The sequence below is a fragment of the Rhyacophila brunnea genome, unplaced genomic scaffold (genome assembly GCF_057557595.1).
Source record: "Rhyacophila brunnea isolate RB1 unplaced genomic scaffold, BYU_Rbru_1.0 scaffold_7, whole genome shotgun sequence".
NCBI classification, from domain to species: domain Eukaryota; kingdom Metazoa; phylum Arthropoda; class Insecta; order Trichoptera; family Rhyacophilidae; genus Rhyacophila; species Rhyacophila brunnea.
This window is the reverse complement of record NW_028233339.1, coordinates 19610568-19633103: the sequence shown is the minus strand read 5'-3', so window position 1 is coordinate 19633103 and position 22536 is coordinate 19610568. Positions and strand designations below refer to the sequence as shown.

The window sequence follows — 22536 nt, the reverse complement described above, 5'->3', positions numbered from 1 at the left end:
TTATTTTTTGTGGACTGGCTACTTTCTGCATATATGTATGATATATGAGTATATGTCTCTTTGTCGATAATACTTTTAGGTATATCTCTTTTGTTCGTAATGGAATGCGACGCTCTGTTTGGAATATGAATTTATAATTTATGACAGGTAAATAAAATCTGACAGGTATATATCAATTATTTATGTATGTACTGGATAATGATATCAATTTTGAAAATAATAACATTTTAATTAGATGTCATGTAAATGATTCTATATTAACTGAAATATTTGCAGTTGAATGGGTTGGGTAGCAGAAGGTAACATTGTAGTAAGGGACATGTTAAGTTATGGTATATACAGCAATTTTATTTACTACAGATCTAATTATACACTATGACAGTATTTTATAGATAAATGCCAGTGTCATCTAAAATACCATTTGCGTCATAATAATAGATGTTTATATTTTTTGTCCCGGCGAAACATGCAGTCCAGCGGAATAATGATGGTAATAATGTGACTAAAGTGAGCGATGGAAGTCCATTCACATCCCCGTGGATTTGGAAGTGCCAGAGGGCGGATAAGGGTAAAAGGTTTCGTCCGATGGGCGGGTAGGCTGACGTCGTTTGCCTTCCATCACTTCCTAGGCTTTATTCTAGCCTAGTGAAAAATATAGACATTTGCACCATGCCGTAAATCTAAAATACGATAGATATATTATCGCAAGAAAAAATACATTGAGAAATATACGTACGTCGAAATTATCGACGAAAATAAGATAATAAGATAGATACTTTTTACTTTTCGTAATTTACAACATTTTCGCTTTGTATATACAGCCTACTGCTACGTATTCAGTTACATAGGATACAATATAATAAAACCATTCCCATACGTACACTCTACATCTCGTTAGTGCGTAGCATTTTTGAATATGGGTTGATTATCTGGTGTCCTTATGAGGTGTTCTATAAGCTTAATTTAGAATGCGTCTAGAAGACATTTAAATGATGTCTTTTTTTTAAATCATCTAACTACTTTCCTTTCGATAATTCGTCAAATGATTATTTTCCGACTGCCTTTCTACAAAGCATGCTTATTTTTCTCTCTTTTGAATCTCGTAGATCTCTTCTGCTCTTGAAAATTTTTTGCCTGTTAACGCGAGGGATGGTTTCCAATCCTGGTGTCTTAAAGAATATGAATTTACATGAGCCTGTCAATCACCTACGTTGTCGCAGCCATGATTTATTCCAGATCGGAACCATTTCCTCGTGTCAAGCCTATCAGGTACCATTAAGGAGGAGTGCAAAACTAGTCTAGTCAAGACTAGTCAATGCGATTCCCAAAGACATAGACATTTTTGTGACACGGTGACGTTCTATGTATTTTGTATTCGAAATTTAATTTTTCTGTATAATTGTACTTATATTTTTATTATTATTTATATATATATATATATATATCTATATATACATACATATAGATATATATTCTCTTCTGTATTGTGAGGGAAATATGTTTTATTATGTAAATCTCATGTTATGAACGTCTTGAATTTAGATTTGCTATATTATCTACAATGCTTTGTTTTATTAAATAAATAAATAATAATAAACACACTATTGGAACAATTGAGATATATACATAAAAGATTTGGGTGTATTGTATGATGCAAAGTTCACTTTCAATCAGCATATTCTTGACATCAGTACTAGATCTAGCAAAATGCTTGGTTTTGTATGAGGGTTTCAAAATCATTCGAAAACGTCCGAGTGCTACGTACATTATACGTGTCATTTGTGTTGAGTATTCTTGAATATGTCAGCATTATTTGGAGTCCTAATAGGTCCATCCACACAATTAAGTTGGATCGAGTCCACAATAGATTTCTTAGCTTTCTCTACTTAAGAACATACGGGTTCTTTCCTTATGATAATGACAATAAAATGAATTTCCCGACTCGTTTTCTTCTGGGTATGCTATCAATGCAATCCCTGTCTACCCGTAGAGTGAATGTTCTTTTAAAGCATTTCTTTTTACTTCTTCGTGGGTTCATTTACAATCCGTATAGGTATACTGGCAAATATTAATTTTCATGCTCCCACAAATATCACTCGTAGCTCCACGGTCTTCAAAATACCTCGTCGCAGGACAGATGTTATGTTTCATGATGCTGTGTATCGTGCAATTAGCTTATTTGATGACACCATAAAGGTTGATTTGTTTTTTATTAACTATATAATGTTTGTGGACGTATTAAATAGGCTAAATTTATAATAGTATAAATTATCATATTTCATTAATATTTACACATGCTGTCTTTTTATTGTTATTTGTAATTAAGATATTTTTATACATTTGTATTTATTATGTATTATGGCGCATTGGCCAATAGCTGTAATGGCGTAATACTCTTTTTATAAATAAATAATTAAAGACGTCCCTATAAAAGGGGTAGGTATATAAACAAAATCCAAAATTTTACAGTAAAGATGACAAAATATATATACATAAATAACAATAAGCCCTGTGTTATCTGGTAAACAAATCAAACGACAAAACAATAAAATTCTCTTTATTTATTTGGTCAAGTGTTTTCCTATTCTACTATAAATTAAGTTTTTGTATATTTAGCCCTTTTATAGGGATGCCTTCAATTGATCTGTTTTAACTGTATATTTTTTTATAAATATGACACATGGATGAATGTACATGATAACAACGTATATTTTTTTTATATTCAACGAGAATTGTGAAAACACTAAAACAATTTATTATTAATCAAAAAAAAAAACTAACCCAATTTTGTTAGTAGGCACTCGTAGTAAACAAGTACCTATCGAAAAAGCATTTTCATCGAGCATCTGTTTTTTCACGAGAGCTGCGGAATAAAAACAAAAAGGAAACAGAGATAAGGGAAACATATATGTAGATTGAATTTGCCCCGAAGAGCGTTTGTAATATCAAAATGAAAAAATGTGCAAAATAGAACACTGAAAAATCTACGCGTTATTATTATTTCTAAAATATGTGACAATTTTTTGATGTCAATGCTCTCATGATAAAATAAGTCATTTTTAAGTATTCATTACAAAAACACATTGTGTGTAGAACATTTAAGCGTAGCTTTTGTATACTTTTATATGTATTTTTCTATAATCAATTTAAAAATACAAATGGAATATTTCATAAAAATGATCTTAAAATATAATGAATCAAAATATTGGAAACGATACAATATTTTCAGAAATTTATTTTAAAAATCTAGATTTTTTTAAATTTATTATTTTACATACGTCAACTTGAGTCGATAGCTTAATCTATAAAACAATCACTTGGGAAGCATTAATTTGATATGCTAACTTATTTGATAAAACACTTGTTCGGCATGCAGCAGTAGTGGGTACGAAAAAAATAATTATCCCTTACAGCGCTTTTTATACTAAGTGTGTTGTCAATTTAAAATATTTATTTTGAAGATCGCCCTAAATTTACGATTAAATTGCACATTTTTTGATTATCTGGCTATCTTTAAATTGAATTTATTAATATCTAAGAGAGTTTTACCTTAATTAACACACTAAAAGAAATTAATACAATCAAATATAATATCACATGTCAAAAATGATTTTCTATGTAAATTACTTTTCCGGAGCTTTCAATCCATCTATCAAAAAATCATTTTGTAGTCGATTAAGCGATGGTCGCGCGTCAATAGCGTCGTGGGTCTCAAGTTCGAATTCTGGGTCTGGCAAGTACACAATATAATTGTTTTTCAATTTCTGTATGAGTCAGAGTATGGACCTAATATGTTGAGCAAGTGCTGAAATCTATTTCTCGTAAAATCAAAATCTGTTAATACAAACCTCCACTCTTTGGATGCCCATATGATCTTATTAGGATCGGACATGGTCGGAAAAAAAATATTTTCCGGAACATATTTACAAAAAAAAATATTTTAAAAATAAACCTGTGAGGATACTATTTTCATACCATAAAAAACAGTTTCATTTCTCTTGGAAAAATACGGACTTTTTTGAAGTCGTAATGCTTCTTTTTGTTTGAACTCTTACGTTTTCTCCCATTTTTTTAAATCTCGGTAGATTTCGTCAGTTATTTTTGAATATATTAAGTGATTTAAGGACTACCTACACAACGACTGTTATTAATTAAGGCGATGTCTTTACCTATCAGAGGCACCTAGCGGAAAGATACGAAAATAATAATAAATACTATGACGATAAAATGATATATTATGTAATAATAAAATGGGGTCCGATTCAACAAGTTCACATTTTATTACATTTTTTACAGTTGTAAGTTTATCTTTGACTTCAAACAAAAAATATTTTTTAATGTTTTCAGATATATATTTATTAATTAACACAGTTGAAATTGTAAATTATCAAAAAAAAAATGTCTCAAATTACAAGCTTCGTATTTTTCCGCTAGGTGCCTCTGGTAGGTAAAGATATCACCCTAAGATAATATTTTGTATTTAATACATTACACTTACAATTGCTTTATAAAATAACGTGTGCCAGATACCTTAATTTAACGCGATTGTTCCATGATGGTATATAGAAATTGCAATATTGAATAAAAAAATCAATAGGTACCGGTATTTCGGTATTTCATATTAAAGAATACCGGTATAAAAATATTTTGTTCTCAGTTTTATTAACCTTTTGTTAATCAAAAGAGACCTATTTTTAGCTTATGCAAAATTCCGTCGACGTATGTAAGTCAACAGGTTTTTTAAAAAGCTCTTCTCTTGTAATAAGTTTTTTTGTTATTATTCCAACGTTTTTCGGTTGATCCATTTATTTTACATGTACTCTTTCTGCAATTTATATGCTTTATTAATACCAAAAATACTGGTATTATATTTTAAATCGGTATTTCGGTATCGATTAATACCGGTTTACCAGTTTTCATAATACCGGTATTGCTATCACTAATGATATTATACGCTCGATTAATATATACCGAGACGTGGTCGATATAGGGGAAGAAAACAATATTGGTATAATCCATCAAAATTAAATACTTATTATTTGACTTTATTTTGATTGTAATTCTTTTGATATACTTACAGAAAATCTTCAATATCTGCGTCTTGGTGACAACCGCCTTCACACAATCCCATCGGACGCTCTGAGACCACTCCACCGGCTGCGTCATCTTGACCTTCGATCCAATAACATTACCCTCATATCAGAAGATGCTTTCACTGCTTACGGAGATTCAATCACTTTCCTCAATCTACAAAAGAACAGGTAAATAAATTTAACGAAAAATGACCAAACAATAATATTATGTATGTCTAGACTAGACTATCAACGCCATATTAATCGACTTTTTTATAATCAAATAGTTTAATATTTTCAGATAAATTATCGAAATATTTGATTATTTGGGTAAAGATAATTTAAAAAAATACTATATTGGTCTTAAATAATTTGGAAAAACATATAAGAAAACATTTTGAAAAAAATATGGTATCGGACGAGACCCGAACCCGAATGCATTAGATTCCGGACAATGTGCTTTACCAATTTAGACACCACAGGCACACTTACCAAAAAGATAGCATGCTTCTGAGGTGTTTCTAAATTATCTATGTTCAATAAAAAATCATACATTCTTAATAATATAATCACACTTTTTACAAACATATTTGATTAGTGCATGATATCATCTTTCGCCATCGACACCGAGATGCAAAGTTAAATCGAAAGATGAATAACATTAAAATAATTATTTCCACAAAATAAAGATTATCATTATAAATTAATTTTAATTAAGTAGCACAATTATTATTATGTAAATATGATGGGCGGCCTTTAGAATTTAAAGATTCCTTTATTTAATGCGGAAATAACTCAGCGAAGCTTATTCAAAGGAAGCGTTTGCAATTTTTCCACATGCTCCATAATAGAGTACTTACTTTCAAAGTAATTCATTAGTAATAATTGCTAGTACCTATAAGTGATACTTATAACAAACATTATCAATCGGTTAAAAATAGTCGATTTTTTTAGATAATCTTTAAAATATATATTTACAATATTATTATTTATATTTGTGACGACAACGAAATAAATAATCATGCAGCTAGTTGGACTTAAAGCTGTGACTAGGTACTTAGTCAGTGAAAGTAGGCTGTTAAGATCCGAAATAAATAGTGCACACTAAAAAATACGTATGTTTTCATGAAATTAAGACAACAATTTGCAGATAGTGTCGGTTAGTTTTTAAAAATCAATTAAATCTTGCCTAAACTAAACCATAATAGTCTAGGCAGGCTTTGGGCGATCCAATAAAAATAATGCACACTTTTTCATTATTATTTATTTGTTTTCGTTGAATTAAGAATACATATTGAAGATGGTGTTGATTTGTTTTTTTTTTAATTCATTAGGCCCTGAATAAATCAAACGATAAGAGATTAAAAATATCTTCTATCTATAAAGTATCTAAAACTATGTGTAATTAATTGGCATAATTTTAGATATTTTACAGACAACTATTTTTTGACAATTATCTAATTATTGCTTGGCTTACGCAGGGTTTAATTAATTTAAAAACTAACCAATACCTACAACCAGCATAGTGTTATCTTAGTTTAATGACAACTAATATGTATGGCTGACAAAGGTCAATATGTACTATTTATGTCATATCTTAACAGCCTACCTCCACCCTTTCACAGTGGTAGCTAACAATAGTGATACATTTATTCACATAGACATATATATATTAAAACTGAATTATTGTTGGACGTTTCTTATGAGTTTTATTCACAAAAAAAAAATCGTAGATCATAATAATAATATACCACCTCGGTAGATAGAGCAAGACAAGTGAAAATATTAGCTTCATGAAACTATTTCATTCCATTTTATATTCGATAAAATATCATTCTCGTATGATACAATATCCTTGTTGCGCAAGACATCGTTACAAAAGAGAAACGTCTCATGTCTAGTTAGTAAACTCTAAGGAATTGACTCATCAGATAGTAAGGTGAGATACGACCGTGTTGCTTTGAAAACAGAGCTTCTTCATAACTACTCTTTACATACATAATATTATGTACATAACACAGTAACAGCGCGGATCAATGAACATTGTTCTATTTAAATACATTTTAATGTATAATTTAAATTTGAATGGAATAATTAGTATGGCTATAAAGAATTTACACGATGACCGAGCGGTTTATAATGTGATGGGTCCCAGGTTCTAATATTGAGTCTGATAAATACACATATTATATTGTTTTTCAATGTATGTTTGGAGTCAGAGTATGAACCTAATAAGTTGAGCAAGTGGCCAATATCCATTTCTTGTAAAAACAAAACTTCCACTCTGCGGAGGCCCATATTATTATGATCTTTGTAGGATCAAACATGGTCAAAAAATAATAATATAAAGTAATATAAAATTTAGTAATATATGGTTATATTAAATTTATTATTGTAATAGTGATTATAGATTTATTTGTATATTAAAGTGAGTAAGAAACAATTATTAATAAACTTCTGAATCTGGTTGTAAAATTTTCATATAAAGCTCTAGTATTAGAGCATTGGGCAAGCACAAGACCGCCCCATTTGCCTCGGTCTATTGGGTCGCTTCGTACCTCTTTCCTCCACATTTTAAAGCTGCAGTGCATAGCTTACTTTTGTAGCATCTCTGTAGAGTGAGGAAGTGTCAGCTACGGCGACGAAATCCGGAAACCAATAACTGGTGTCTTAGCCAATGAATTTTGAAACGCGGTTGTATCGGTGTAGCCCTGAAATCGATTTTCAAAATTAAAAGTCGAGACCTTTGAACCTTAGTTAGATGCCACGTCACATACCATAATATCGTAGTTAGCACGCACGCGTTGAACAAACGGCATTATTTGGTACTCACAGAATACAGGGTTGACCTCTACGAGACTTTAAATCAGTTGAATACGGACCACAGATAGCAAGCATAATATGTGATAGTATTTAAACCTGGTTACCAGATGTACGGTCAGACTGGACTCCTGTAGAGGAGTGTGAGCTTCAATACGTCATGCAGCTTTAGAAATGAGATGGAATAAGGAACAGGCAAGGTAGATTGGCTTGACACACAAATGAATAACTCAGAATTTGGTTTGGTTTTATTATCTCCTTCCAAATAAATATTAATTTAATTATTACAGATAAGTTAACAGATTATAATTTAGTGGGGTGAAATCACGAGTACGCGTTCTGATGGATTTACTAAATCGATCGGGCGAAGCAAACGATAACCTTACGGTTCAACCTTTGATGACTGAAAGACCATGTTGCTTTCTTCTACTGACTGTTTTATATTGATTCGATACAATAGAAAATGCTGTTATCCGCTACTTGAAAATTTTTGCTAATCATGCTTATGAGTTTTATTATGCAATGCATGATTGTTTCGTAAATTATAAATAATTGATTTTAATTTGAACAATTATGCAGTTTTTAATAATTGAGCAAGATTGATTTCCATACAAACATTTTTTTGTGCATATCACATAGCATTATTTATTAATATACGATATTATTGATTGATTGAATTATTATATTATTTTGCTAAATTAGTTTTCTGTTGAAATTTGATTGACTCACATAAATCGCTTGTTTTGGAATTTTAACAAAATTATGTTGCAAGTTATATTGTAGTTATAAATTAATGGTTTCCTGTCAATTCATGCTGGATGGTAGGGTATTGACCCTACACAGCACTGCATAATATGAATTTGATAAGCATTCAGATAAAGACCTACATGGTTCGAGTTCACGGCAAAACAAATAACGAATGTCTATATTATAATTTGAAGCATTTTTCATATTTTATTATTTTATGAAAAAGAAGTTTATATAGGCAGATATGATTGCCGTTGGGAGGCGGCTGTATTTTTATTAAACAATATGTTGTTTCGGCGCAAGATTATGGATAATAAAATGAGCTCATTCTCGCGTGACCCTTTTCTAATATAAACAACATTCTTTATCTCGATTTTCCGCTACCCCTGGCTAAGCTCTGGGGGGTGCTCTGACGGTATAAGAGGCCAGATGAGACAAGACCGCGTCACTGTATAAGGGATGACGAATAACGCACCACCCACTTCTTAAAACAGTGGTGATCAAATTAGGATCCACGAGTCTCCAAGGACCACGTATCCTTATACCAAATAATTTCATGAACATAAACAAGCAAGTAGAAAATAATTCGTATTTTTTTTATTCGTCCCTGTTGTTTTATATCCAATGGCAATATCAATTAAGTACACATATGATTATTTTATTTAAAAAAAAAGTTGTGTGGTTACAAAGAAAACGTTGAAAACCTCAACAAATAGTTTTTATAATAATCATAATTTATTTGACCATACATTTATTTGATGAGGCTGTTACGCTAACGATTTTATTTTTGTTATTTTTTCTATGTTTAAATAATCAAGTTGAACAGAGTTTCCGTTTCTATTCCTTTAAACTATCCGTCTTTGATTCTAGTGAATTATTTATAATAACCACGTTCATTAATTGGACTACTTTAAACTCCACCAGTCGAATGGCAAACAAAATTTATGAGCTGTTATTTTAAGTGACTGTATTGGCGTGGAAACCACTCTATAATTTGTTTATTTACAAGTATGTACTTACTATACTATTTGATTTTTTAACTGCAGTAACTCTGCCAAATTTGTATGAAATTTAAAAATTATTGACTGTTTACTTTGTTTTTGTATAGTTTGTGCTATTAGCTAATATTGAATACATGGTTATATTGATATAGGTACAAAGGGTTTGTTGAAATTTGGTGCTTGCAAAATGCTTAATTATGAATAAATGGCGTTACCGTAAATGAAACCCTAGTTAAACTACACTAACATAATTAACTATTTTTTTTATTCAACGAATAATTCACAAGATTTAAGAATATATCATTCTGATTATTGAACATACCCGGGAGATACAGGGTTCGATTTCCCGTCGGGGTGGCTTACTTTTTTTCAAAAAAGATTTTTCTATTGGTTATAATATATTCTCTTTATTCTATTTATAATATATTTTCAAAATTATATATGTAGTATACTAACATAGTATGAAACTATTTGATGCTCAATGGACAACATAATCGATGATCAACTCACGTTGGTATCAAAGTCATTATTTTTAAAGGAAATGTCATGTAAGAAAAAATGTGAAAGCGTTTATTTATCAGAAAATATATCATTTTTTACATAAATTTTAATAATAGTAAGTTCTAATAGTGATATGAATAAAAACCTAAATTTAACATTCCAAGCTAGATATGACTTTTGCAAGTTCTAGTTTCTGATCTATCAATAGTCAAAAATGCTAGACCTGCTAGGAAAATTCTAAGTTAAAACGCAAAGTTCTAGTCAGTTTTTTTTTAAAAACTGTGTAAAATATGTTAAAGTATTATACAATACGTTGGTAATTCGAATTTTATCTATATATTTTACATATAATTCAATTTATTGAAATATTACGAAGACTTGCTGAATTTATAAAGCTTTTGCATCACTGCTGAGGGGCTATTTTTATGCTTAAAACTTCTAGCGTCTCGAAAAAAACTTCGCCGTTTTCGTTCTTTAAGTACGTCTTTATTTTAAAATGCGTCGATGAAAAATAACACACCAACAAAAGACTCGCCGTGCTGCATAACGAGTTTTTTTTGTTAATAAATTTCAATTATGCTCCTTTTTATTTCGCCGGTTAAGTGAATTTTCCTTCAATCTTAAAAGAATGGGAGGAATTAAATTTTATAAAATTACCGCTTCATTTTTCATTATGCAATTTTATAATATCGTGGCGTGGCTTAAGCGCCGGTCTATAGTGTCGTGGGTCCCAGGTTCGAATCCTGGGTCTGGCAAGTACACAAATTGTTTTTCAATTTGTGTATGAGTCAGAGTATGGACCTAATAGGTTGAGCAAGTGGCTGACATCCATTTCTCGTAAAAATAAAATCTGTTAATACAAACCTCAACTACTTGGAGGCCCATATGATCCTATTAGGATCGGACATGGTCGAAAGAAGAAAAGAAATCATTTATGTAGCATCCGCGGTGAAGTAGTAGTATAACTTTTACTTCATAGTATAGAATATTCACATATGGTCTTTAGAGCATGGACCTAATAGGTTGAGGTAATAAAATCTTTCTCATTCTCAAAATATTTAAAATAAAGTCGCAAAAACTTACAAACGAAATGATTATAAATACTGCTATGTATATTTTTATAGTTATATATTACCGTATCATTGTAGAAATTATTTGAATAAACAAATTTGAAGACTGATTATCAGATACTATTTTAAATTGGTATTCCAATATAAATGTCTCAGATTTACACGGAGCCACTATGAACTCCAATGTGATCAATATAATATGTGTATATAAACATTTAAATGAAAGACATGCATATTGATTTACATAATATGTGAAAGCAACAATGAGATATAGTGAAAATAGACGATTTTTAGATAAGTGTGCCAATCGATTGCTGAAATCTATACCTACACAACGAATCACTGAGATATTTTTTAAGTCGCAATATCCTATTTAAAAGAAAAAAATGCCGCTGTTGCATTAATTAGAATTGTCATGTAACCACAAGGCAACAGTGGAATAATTGAGATATCCAACTGTTAATAATGTTATCCAAATAATCCTACCTCTAATCTATTATAAACCCCAGAAAAAACAAAATAAACATAATATTTTTAACTATTTCATTTGTATGACACAAACATTGAAGTTAAATTATCTCGAAACTAGTATTTTTTACTTATCCCACTGTTGTTTCAAGTAACGATACATATGTATTCAAAAGTAGTTTTAGTTCATTTATTCATCTAGTAATATTATATATACACATATATCCCTTCTTAATTTATTGTTGTTTATACTTGTCTTCAAATTATGAGTTTATCTTTGACTATAAAAGTTTTTTGGTAGGTACTCATTAATTAAAACACTTTAAACTGTGAATTATCAAAGAAGTGTCTTTAATTACCAACTTATTTTTTCCGCTATGTGCTTCTAATAATTGCATTAATTTTGGGCTTACCAAAACGTCAAAAACATGAAAATGTTGGAATGATATGAAATGTTTCTAACTAAATTAATAGGAATGTAAAATAAATATAAGTCATGCATTTAAAATGTAAAACAAAACATCATAAATATATCATCGCCAAATATGACAACTTTTTACGTATTCAATCAGTGTTGACTTATACCTAGACAAGTTTGTGGTATTTCAATTCCGAATTTATCAAGTACAAGTTTTTGGGTAACTATGCGGAAAATTGACAAAATGCCGTTGGGAGTTTAAAGGAGAGACCTTACATATAGAGTCCAATTGAAGTTAATATAAGGTTAATAAAAGGAGTTGCGACCCGCATGTATTCACGAAGTTTCGAAATAAAAACATTTTTCTACGAAGGAAATTTACAGTCCATTCAAAGTTCACGATGCAAATGGCTGACGCGAGTAAGGTTAGGAAGTTCGGATGGGTAAGCTAGAAAACTTTGTGAATTAAGCTATATCAGAAAAGTTTTAAAAAGCTGCACAGCCACGACGATAGCGCTGATTTGCGAGAGAACCGGTCTCCCAAATGACTTTATAATTTGACACAGACCATGTAAAATGGAAAAAAGTTTACATTTTCCAAAGAATTCTTGTAAATTGGTTATCCAGCAAAGTTGGCGTGAAATTCTAATAATGCGACTGTAATGAAACTTTTATTTATTCAGATTTTTTATGTATCTGGAGATTTTCATGAAACAGAATGTCAAGGTAAATATTACTCAGTAAAAATAATTTAAATATTTCACAAAAATTTTGTTGGAAATTTATACATAATATTTACTTACAAGGACAAAATTAATGATTATGTTTTATATTCGTACATTATAAAAATAATTATAAATCTACAGAAAAGTGGTTGCTTTATACCTTGTAAAATGTGTAAAAAAATGCAGATGTCAAATAAGAAAGCGCGATAAAACGGCTAAGGGAAGATTAATATCAGGTCATGGAAGACATACTCACCATAGACATAATATGATAAATGGGTTAAAATAAAAATCACTTTTAGAATATGCAGCAAGTATTGTAAGCCGAGAAAAAGTATGTAAGTAAATAAGAAAAGCTATTATATTATAAAAAGGTGCTCCTATGGTAATGAAAAGAATAAATTGACTATCCGTATAAGGCCGTGGAATCAAATGTAGATTTGACTGACACTGAAAAATTTAAAATAATGAATAGCAGTAGAAATATAAAAGTTATTTATTATGTTTGTAAGTATATGAATAATTTGGACGCCAAGTGTTGTCTTCTAAATGTGTACACGATGTAATAAAGCAGATATTAAAGAAAACATTGCAATTTATTTAGGTACCTAGTTGACAATTATTACAAGATAATATATATATTACATTAATCTAAATAAATACAATGAAAATAAAAGATATGGTATTTTAAAAAGTTATTGAGATTTATGATCTTTGATTCGCAGAAACAATAAATTTATATAAACGTTAAAGATACATAGTTATTTATCAGAATCTCCTTCGTCTTTATTTATTAACTAACTTAATAATAAAATAAAATAAAAAAGCCTTTTTATTTCTTACAAACAAAAGTAAAGGACACTTAATTGACTATATCTAATGAATATACATATATAACCAATGAATATATCTATTATGTATATATATCTAGGTATATATGATTGTATTAACTATTTATTTTCTAGTTTATATAATATTAATTATTATTATTATTTATGTTTTTGTATAATAAATATATTTATTCAGATTTTTTTATTTTGTACATAATACTAATAGATAATGTTTATAAATTAAACAGTGATATGTAATTAGTTTGTTTGGTTTGTAAGAACCCCTCTTCGGATGAAAGCCTCATCCAAAGAGTCCCACTGGGCTCTGTTTTTGGCTATTTGTAGCCAATTTGGGCCCGCTATCTTTTTGATGTCGTCTTGCCATCTCGCATGGGGTCTTCCTCTATAGCGTTTCCCTTTTGGGCCATTCCATGAAGTAATTATTTTTGACCATCTCTCATCTTGTAGTCGCGCTACATGACCCTCCTATTTCTATTTAAGTCTTTGAGCATGGATTAGAGCGTCTGTGGCTTTTGAAATATTTCTTATTTTTGTGTGTCTTCTTTTTGTCTTTTGTTGATATTTAGCATACTACGTTCCATACCGCGTCATACAATTGACTCTATTAAAGAATTGCAAATAAGCTACATATTCCACTGAATCTAAAAAAAAGTTGTCCAAAAGCAAACGTCAAATTAAACAAATAATCAAAGAGATCCGTCAATGTGTGAAGTCAAAGTTAAAGTGAGCGAATCTTAGAAATCGAATGCCCTCTCTGCTGCCGTAATCGTTGCATTTTGCCGTAAAAGAAAAAAATCAATATTTTTTCATGACCTAAATCATCGCTTTACCTATTTTTGGTTTAGGTACATTTGTGTCGCTGCATTTCAAAATCAGCCTAGTCCACCTTTAGGTATTTTTGACTTTTTTGTGAATTGCTGAAGAACTACTGCTTTCTAACATTTCTGAATTATCAAAATGTGGAATTTATTAATTTTAAATATTCTATACTCGAAATAATATAAACTTTCACCCTTGTGAGTGTGCATTTGATAAAACAAAAGACTGTTTTTCTCCTATTCATCTATTATGGACTTGGCTGATTTTGAAATCTTCTTCTTCTTCTTTGGCTATATCCGCCCCTTAACTGTAGCATATGGACATCACGCGGCGCCTCCAAGAATCCTTGTCGCTCGCCAGTCTTCTTGCTTCGTTCCAGGTCAAACCAGCATCCCGTAGCTCCGCCGTATACACTCTGTAGATTGTATTTAGCGGCCTTCCAGGTCGCCGGAATCCGGTCGGCTCGAAGAACAGGCAGGCCAGGTTAAAGTTCTCTTCTGGCATCCGCAGCACGTGGCCGAGCCAGATCCAACGTCGCCTCTTCACTTTCAGCGTGATGAGAGGCTGCTTGGTGCATTCTCTTATTTCCTCGTTGCTCCTAAAGTCATACGCACACCCAGTATTCGTCGCAAACATCTGTTTTAGAAGCTCAGTATACGGTTGCTCTGAGCCTTCGTAAGGTGCCATGATTCGCTACCGTAAAGCAGCACCGTCAGAATGCAAGCGTCGAATAGGCGGCATTTGGTTTTGACCGAGTACAATCACGAGTCCCAGACATTTTGCATCGAGTTGAATGTTGCTCCAGCCATTCCCATTCGGATAGCGAGCTCCATAACATGACAACCTTAAAGTATAATAATTGTAGAAAAATAATGAAAACTGCTAATTTAGCTGGAGTTGTTAAATAGTAACAATAATTTGTGAAATAAAGGCATGAAGAAACACAATTATATACAATTACCTAAGGAAATTAAAATATATGTTTGCAGTTTAATTAGTACGTATAAAATATACTGAATTTTTTTAATGAAAGATAAAATAATACAATAATAAAAATTTAACTATTGTAAAATTAGCATTCGTTTATGAGTATTTAACCTTTTAAATTATTTGTGTCATTAAAATATAGCTTGATCTTAAAGACATAATACAATATGGAAGGCCGCATTGATCTATCTGTAATTCAATAAGGCAGCACCCAAATAACTTCAATTAAATATAGGTTCATAAAAATATTATGTAGAATAATATTTAAATGTATGAAAATAATGGAATAACAGATATTCGTTGATTTTAACTCTAGTGATGCTGGCGTAAATTATATTGTAACTTTATATGCAAGAAAAAACGCATTCAAATGATATTTTATCTGTAAAATTTGGATTCAGTCAAATGACCGTACCAAGTTGCAGTTACCCACTCACTGGACTGTAAACAATTTTTTGAATAATTTGTTTTGTTTTATTTTATGTATTACATACTTAAAATAAAATGGCAAATTGATGTGATACATAATATATTGTAATATTATATAGATTTAATGATTATTTAAATATAATATGTTTTTGTATTTTTACAGCATCAAGGTCCTTCCGGCTTTTGGATTTGAAAATCTGAACTCCTTGGAAACTCTTAATCTTCAGAACAATAAATTGACTCACATCCCAGAAGAAATCATGGAACCCATTGTGGACACCCTTAGAGTGGTCGATATTATGGGTAAGTAATTAAATTAGTAATTTTATCCAGCCATATTATAATATATACCATATTTTGAAATTTTTAATTAAGTATTCAGTAAATTACTAACATATTATAATAGTTAACTTCCTGACCATATTCAGTGCTACGTGAAAGTCATATTACATTTTCAATGTTATTAACTTTACTGTCAATTTATTCGTGGAAAGTTTAATTAAAACACAACATTATTCTGTTCCAATATAATATCGTCTATTCTATATCGTTATCTGATCTCTGTTGACAATGTTTGTCTAAGCGAGCGAATTTAGAATACAGAATTTAAAATTTACAACACTACTACCTCCTTCACCTTGACACTTTCCAGCATCGGAGCATAAGGCGAACCCAAGTTCACTCCATTTCTCTCGGTCTAGTCATTCACCTATTACAATATAAATATATGTAAAATTCACAGTATCTCACTATTTTATTTTTTATTACCGTTGAATTAGGGATTGCAGTACTGGTATTTCAAAATAGGTATCCTAGTATTTTTCGATACCGAAATACCATTGTAAATAGCCAATACCGATGTATTCAAAATTAAAAGTGGAAACAAAATGTTAATTAATGCCATAATATATTTAACATGACTGTATTCTTTGTCGGGTTACGCAATGTGTGGTTTACTTCAGTTACCCTTCAATGTCCTTGGCGACCAGCAATGGCGCGTGGTATAAAATATTAATATTTTAAACAGATATATATATGTTGGGTCACTACTGTCGGTGTTGTCACTGTGGATTACGGTGTTGAGGATGATGATGATGAAGAAGTCGAAGTTGATGTACGCAGGAGCGGGTTTTATTAGCAGCGTAACGATTGGTATAATAGTATAAATACAATGACAGTACATATAATCTACTGAGATAGTTACGAGCCAGGTACTTGGATTCGAGTGACATTTTGATAAATCATTATTCGTTATTTATACAATCAAAAGTAATACATAAACATTATATTCTAGTACATAATTATCTTGAATTAGTCAGCGGTTTAAATCGAGTAGCTTGTGAAATTTTATTTATTATTACAGTCATAAGATAATATGATACTATGGGAAATGATTATTCGACTCATTTTCCATTGCGATACCGTATTTAATATCGCCAATCAATCTGTTGATCCAGCTAAAAGTTGTTTACTGGAATATGATTCGCTGGGAATATATTATTGCAGTCGAATAATTTGATACATTAAAATGGTATTATTGGTAGATACTTCTGTTTTTTCATATATTTATTGAATACCGGTTTTAGTATTTTCATTCGGTATTGCAATCCCTACGTTAAATATTTTACTATATTTTTATAATCGCATTATTACTTATTTATTTCCATCAAAGAATATCGCATATCTTTAGAATGTGGTAAAATTTGTATTATTGTTCAATATATTATGTCATTATGATAATTAACTAATTTGTTTCAGTATTATACATTATTGATATATACATAAAACAAACAAGCATACTACCTATAATAAACTCCCTTCCGGTTTTCATTTTCCCTATTCCAATCATTAATTAATTACTTCCCTATTTGGTAGTGTTACAGACATTCTAGTAACAATATATGTAATAACATCCCTTCGTGTACGAATATACATCATACGAGAGCTGTTGCGCGGCCGTTACGCGTATGCTTAATACCATTTTCATGACATACTTTATCACTTCATAAACGCGAAACTTGTCATATAACAACACAATATTATGTTACATGGACCTTTTAGATATATTGTCAATATCAAATTTACTGCGCCCCCTTGTGTTAGACATAAAAAGTTTAGCGCGGAAAGCACTTAGCTCAAATTTTATTGATGTAATTTAACTTCATAATAACGAAGCGTATGTGTTTTCTTGTAAAACTTTTCGAAAGGATTTAACTTATTATTGCCTTTATGTCCAAAATAAAACGTTTTTGATATTTTATGCTGGAACTTACTTGAAGTATGTGGAAATACTATTGAATTTCTTTTCCATACAAATACGACGTAAGTAATTGTATTTAGTGACGCAAAGGCCGCACTCACACGGTTATCAGTTATGCTTGTGATATGCTGCAATAACTGGTTAGTGCGCATCCTACCAGTAGTTAAAAAATGTATGCGTCTGAAATTTCGGAGGTTATTTAAGTTAAGACACCACCAAACCATACCCGATATTAATCGGGCGTATCACAGGATGCCTACGTTTGGTGTGAAGGATCATTTTTTTTTATGACTGGGAATATCTCAGGAGCAGTTATCCACGACTAAGGTTGCCATTTAGGTACTCAAAATGCGCTTTGACTGAATTTACATTACTTATGGGAGAGAGGAGTATATAGAGGCAATATTTAAAATTATAGTAAGCAACGAAAAGTTGAAGATATCTTCACGTTGGTAATATGACGCCGTATTTTTTTTAATTGCAACAAAATTAGCCTTTGTGGCGATCAGGTCGGATGGTTCGATGGGCGCAACAGCTGATTGAACCGGCTCGAGCAGCTGTTCATAGGTCAGTGGTTGAAGTAGCAAGGTACGTAGAAGGTATATAGTAACTGAAATATGAGCGGGTCTCAGTCGCATCGGATCATAAAAATATAATGAGAAATGGCACTGGCGTCTGTCGAATATGTCGAAGTCTGAAGCAAGTTCATTTAGTTGTTCATATCTATTTCCCTTTCAATTGACATCGTCAATGGCAGGTTTGTTCTGCACCACGCGAAAACGAACAACCGATGCATGCAATATTTTAAATTCTAGCCCAGACCAAGAACATCGGCTAACGACTGTATATAAACAATATAAGATATTTGAAAATATACGTAAATATTCGGAAAGTGATGCTTGATAGGTAATGCTTCGAATAGTCTTGTATACAATGTTCTTTGTGCACCGCACCGATGCAATTGTAGGAATTAATAAGTATTAGTCTGACGACTATCAGAAATGATCGACACTAACAAGAAAACTATATTATTATGTTCTTATTAAAACTACGTGTTATTTGGAAGAAAATCATAACAATGTAAAGATACACCAATAGATAAAGTTGTGTCAACCTCTGTAATTCAAATATCATTCTGTCACTATCAAGCTCAAAAATAGCTAGGTACTAAATCGTTAATTAAAAAAACTCAAATGAATTGGAATTTAAATTGTTTATTTTGACAGTGTCATTCATAAACTTATTTAGATACTATTTCATTATATTATCATGATGTTTGAGACTTTTATGGTTGTTTGTTATCGTAAAAGATTTTTAGGTTTTGACTGCGTGTTCTTCTTCCTTTTTTCCTCAACGTTTCGGGCTCGTTGCAGAGGCCATTCTCAAGAGATAATGTAGCGAGCAAACGTTTTCTCTCAGCTGATCGGATCTCGTTTGACATACTTAAAGCGGCGTTCTCATCCACACACCTACAGTACATTTCATTAAAATATTATTTGCCCTGCACTATAATATGTTTCCGTAGATATTCCGATTTAAATATTTTTTAATTGATTGGCCAAAACATTTCAAGTCTTAATTTTATCAATTATCTATTTCTTGCAGTGTAAAATTCTTATAATATACAATGTTAGCTTCCAATTATTAATCCTTAAAATCCCATAAACAGTTGCAATTAAATACTAACACAACACATTGAAGAGTATCCGTAAAATCCTAAGCCAGCACTTCCTCAAAGTTGCGGTATTATTAACAATGAATATATTTCTTAATTTACTTTTTATAATGTTAAAAAAATGTAATTCATGTTCCGTATGATTTTCAGATAATCCTTTAGTGTGCGACTGTGAGTTGCGTTGGTACGGAGACTGGCTGCGCGGGCTCCGAGACCGCGACGACGAGATGATGCAAAAGAAACGGACGCTGTGCACGATGGCCAACGAGCACCGCGAGTTTACCGTGCAGAACATGCCGATAGAGCGCATGGCGTGTGTCGGCAAGCGAATCGCTGGCCGCGCCACGTCCAGCGCTGCCCAACTCGTCGCCCCGCTCGCCTCGTCTCTGGCGTCGCCTCTAGCCGCACCTTTAGCAGCTCTTTGCTTGGCCGCCATCCTGGCGTAAATCAAACACAAAATGTCCTACTGTGCATCATTATTTTTACATCATAACTATAATATAACAGATTTACGTATCGTAAAAATGAAACTAGGTTTTTGGAGTAAAACGGATAATATTTGCTGAAGGCATCGATACTATTCATTAGAAAAGAGAATATTCTATATAAGATATATCTTTATTAATTGGTTGATTGTCATATTATGTGTCGTGATGTAAAAATCATGTGTTCTAACGGATAGATAAATCCACGTAAATACGTAAACTTTTCAAAATATGACATTCATGTGAATAATAATATGAACGGGAAAATATAATTTTTTTAATATTGTTAATATACCCAAGTATGAAATGCAGTAAAGTAATTTATACACTGGAATTTGAAAGGTAGTTATTATTTTATGATTTTTAAAGCATTGTTTTTTGCATATAATAAGGCCTAATATTATAATATTTTATCATACTTATATAACGATTTTTTTATCAATACGGTGAGACTTTAACCGTTATTATTATATTTATTTTAATGATTTTTTTTCTTATGGGGTTGTTTAATTTTTGTGGCTAAAATAAAGCAATTTAATAGTAATACATTTTCGTTCAAGTGTCAGGAGCGAAAATAATTACATTAAAAAGCAAAAAAACAAATAATATATATACCTAGCCATTGAAATATGTATTTGAAAATAATGAATGAAGATTGAACTAATTAATATACCCGAAATTAGTAAAATAATCAGGGAGTATGTGAATGTATTTTTACTTTATTAACAATTATGTTTTATTCTATTTATGAAAGCATATATTTTTACATATTTTTCACTTAGCATTTCATACTGAAAATATTTGAATACACTTTTAAAGCGTGTCGCAATCAAAATGATTATCAATATAGAGAAGATACTTCATGATTATTTTTTGATTAATAACTACAAAAAACAGTGATTTTTAATAGTATTTAAAAAAAATCATAATATAATAGTAGTACATTTTTGTACGAAACATTCAATCAATATAACATCTAACATTATAAGAAAATTCTATTTGGACGTTAAAAAATATTATCAAGTTAACAATCAAATATACACAAAAACAGGGTGTTTTGAAAATATAAAATATACCTTGAATAAGGACAACATACTACAGGGGGAGTCGATACATATCATTCATATGTCTGATATTAAGTAAAATATATGATATATAGCTTGTAATACTTATTATAATATACTAACATATTTTGTATAATCAATGTCATTTTTTGAAAAACCTACATCTATTTTAATTAGTATGTACTTGTTGAATTGTATACTGAACCCTATTTTATAAAATGTGTATAAATTTATAACCATTTTAAAATTCATATCGCAGACATATCATAGCGGGATTTGAAAAAAAATGTACTCAAATAATATTTAATACACGTCTAGTAAATATTTAAAAAAAAAACATTTTAAACTATATTAATCACGTCACAAAAATATATCAAAGTTAGATTGTAATTTTATTATTACAATTTCAGAATTCACAATGTTTAATTACTTACTTATTGAATTGTAGAAAATTGCACTTATATGTTTAAAAATACTATACCACAATATTGTAATAATACATCTGATGAAAAGAATTACAAACATCGTAAAGTATGATAAAATTTGGGTTAAATATTTTTTTTAATTAACTGATAAGTAATTTAAAAAATGTACGCAACGAAACAAAGCGTACATACTCGTACGAATCTAAAAGACAATTTATTGTTCTCAAAATAGGGATAAAATAAAAAAAATATGACAACATCACAATTTTATCATAATTTACTGTTGACAGCAAGTTTTTTTTTCATAGTTAATAAACGAATAATTTAGTGCATGCAAATATTATATTCAATAATTTTTATTGATTAATAGTCTAAGTATATGTCAGTGTAATAATTCCCATGTCGTGCATAATTTAAAAACGTGTCTACAGTAAATGTGTATGCTTTGATAACTATTGCATGTAATCAATGGAAAATTCACATGGTGGTTCTGTAAACCGATATAAGAATTTTATTTGTCATAATTTGTGAAAATATATATGACGATACATCCCTTACGAAACTATTATACCTCGTTAATTAATTGTTGAAGGGGGCAATGTAATATTTTCCAATTAATGATAAATGTTCTTATTATATTATGTTTACTATTATTAAATAATTAATATTAATAATATAATATTAAAACATGACATAAGAATAATCTCAATAAGTTCATG

General features: G+C 30.4%; 1 protein-coding gene across 2 annotated transcripts in view; it reads left to right on the top strand.

Annotated features, from left to right (window-relative positions):
* LOC147064588 (uncharacterized) overlaps positions 1-21210 on the top strand; it is a 234243-nt gene extending 213033 nt beyond the window's left edge. For both annotated transcript variants that reach the window (XM_085958286.1, XM_085958284.1), the window contains 3 exons: positions 5081-5261; positions 16072-16211; positions 19994-21210. In XM_085958286.1, the coding sequence (XP_085814412.1) occupies positions 5081-5261; positions 16072-16211; positions 19994-20289 (617 nt within the window). In that variant the 3' untranslated portion in view covers positions 20290-21210. The remainder of the gene's footprint in view (positions 1-5080; positions 5262-16071; positions 16212-19993) is intronic.
* Positions 21211-22536: the final 1326 nt, after the last annotated feature.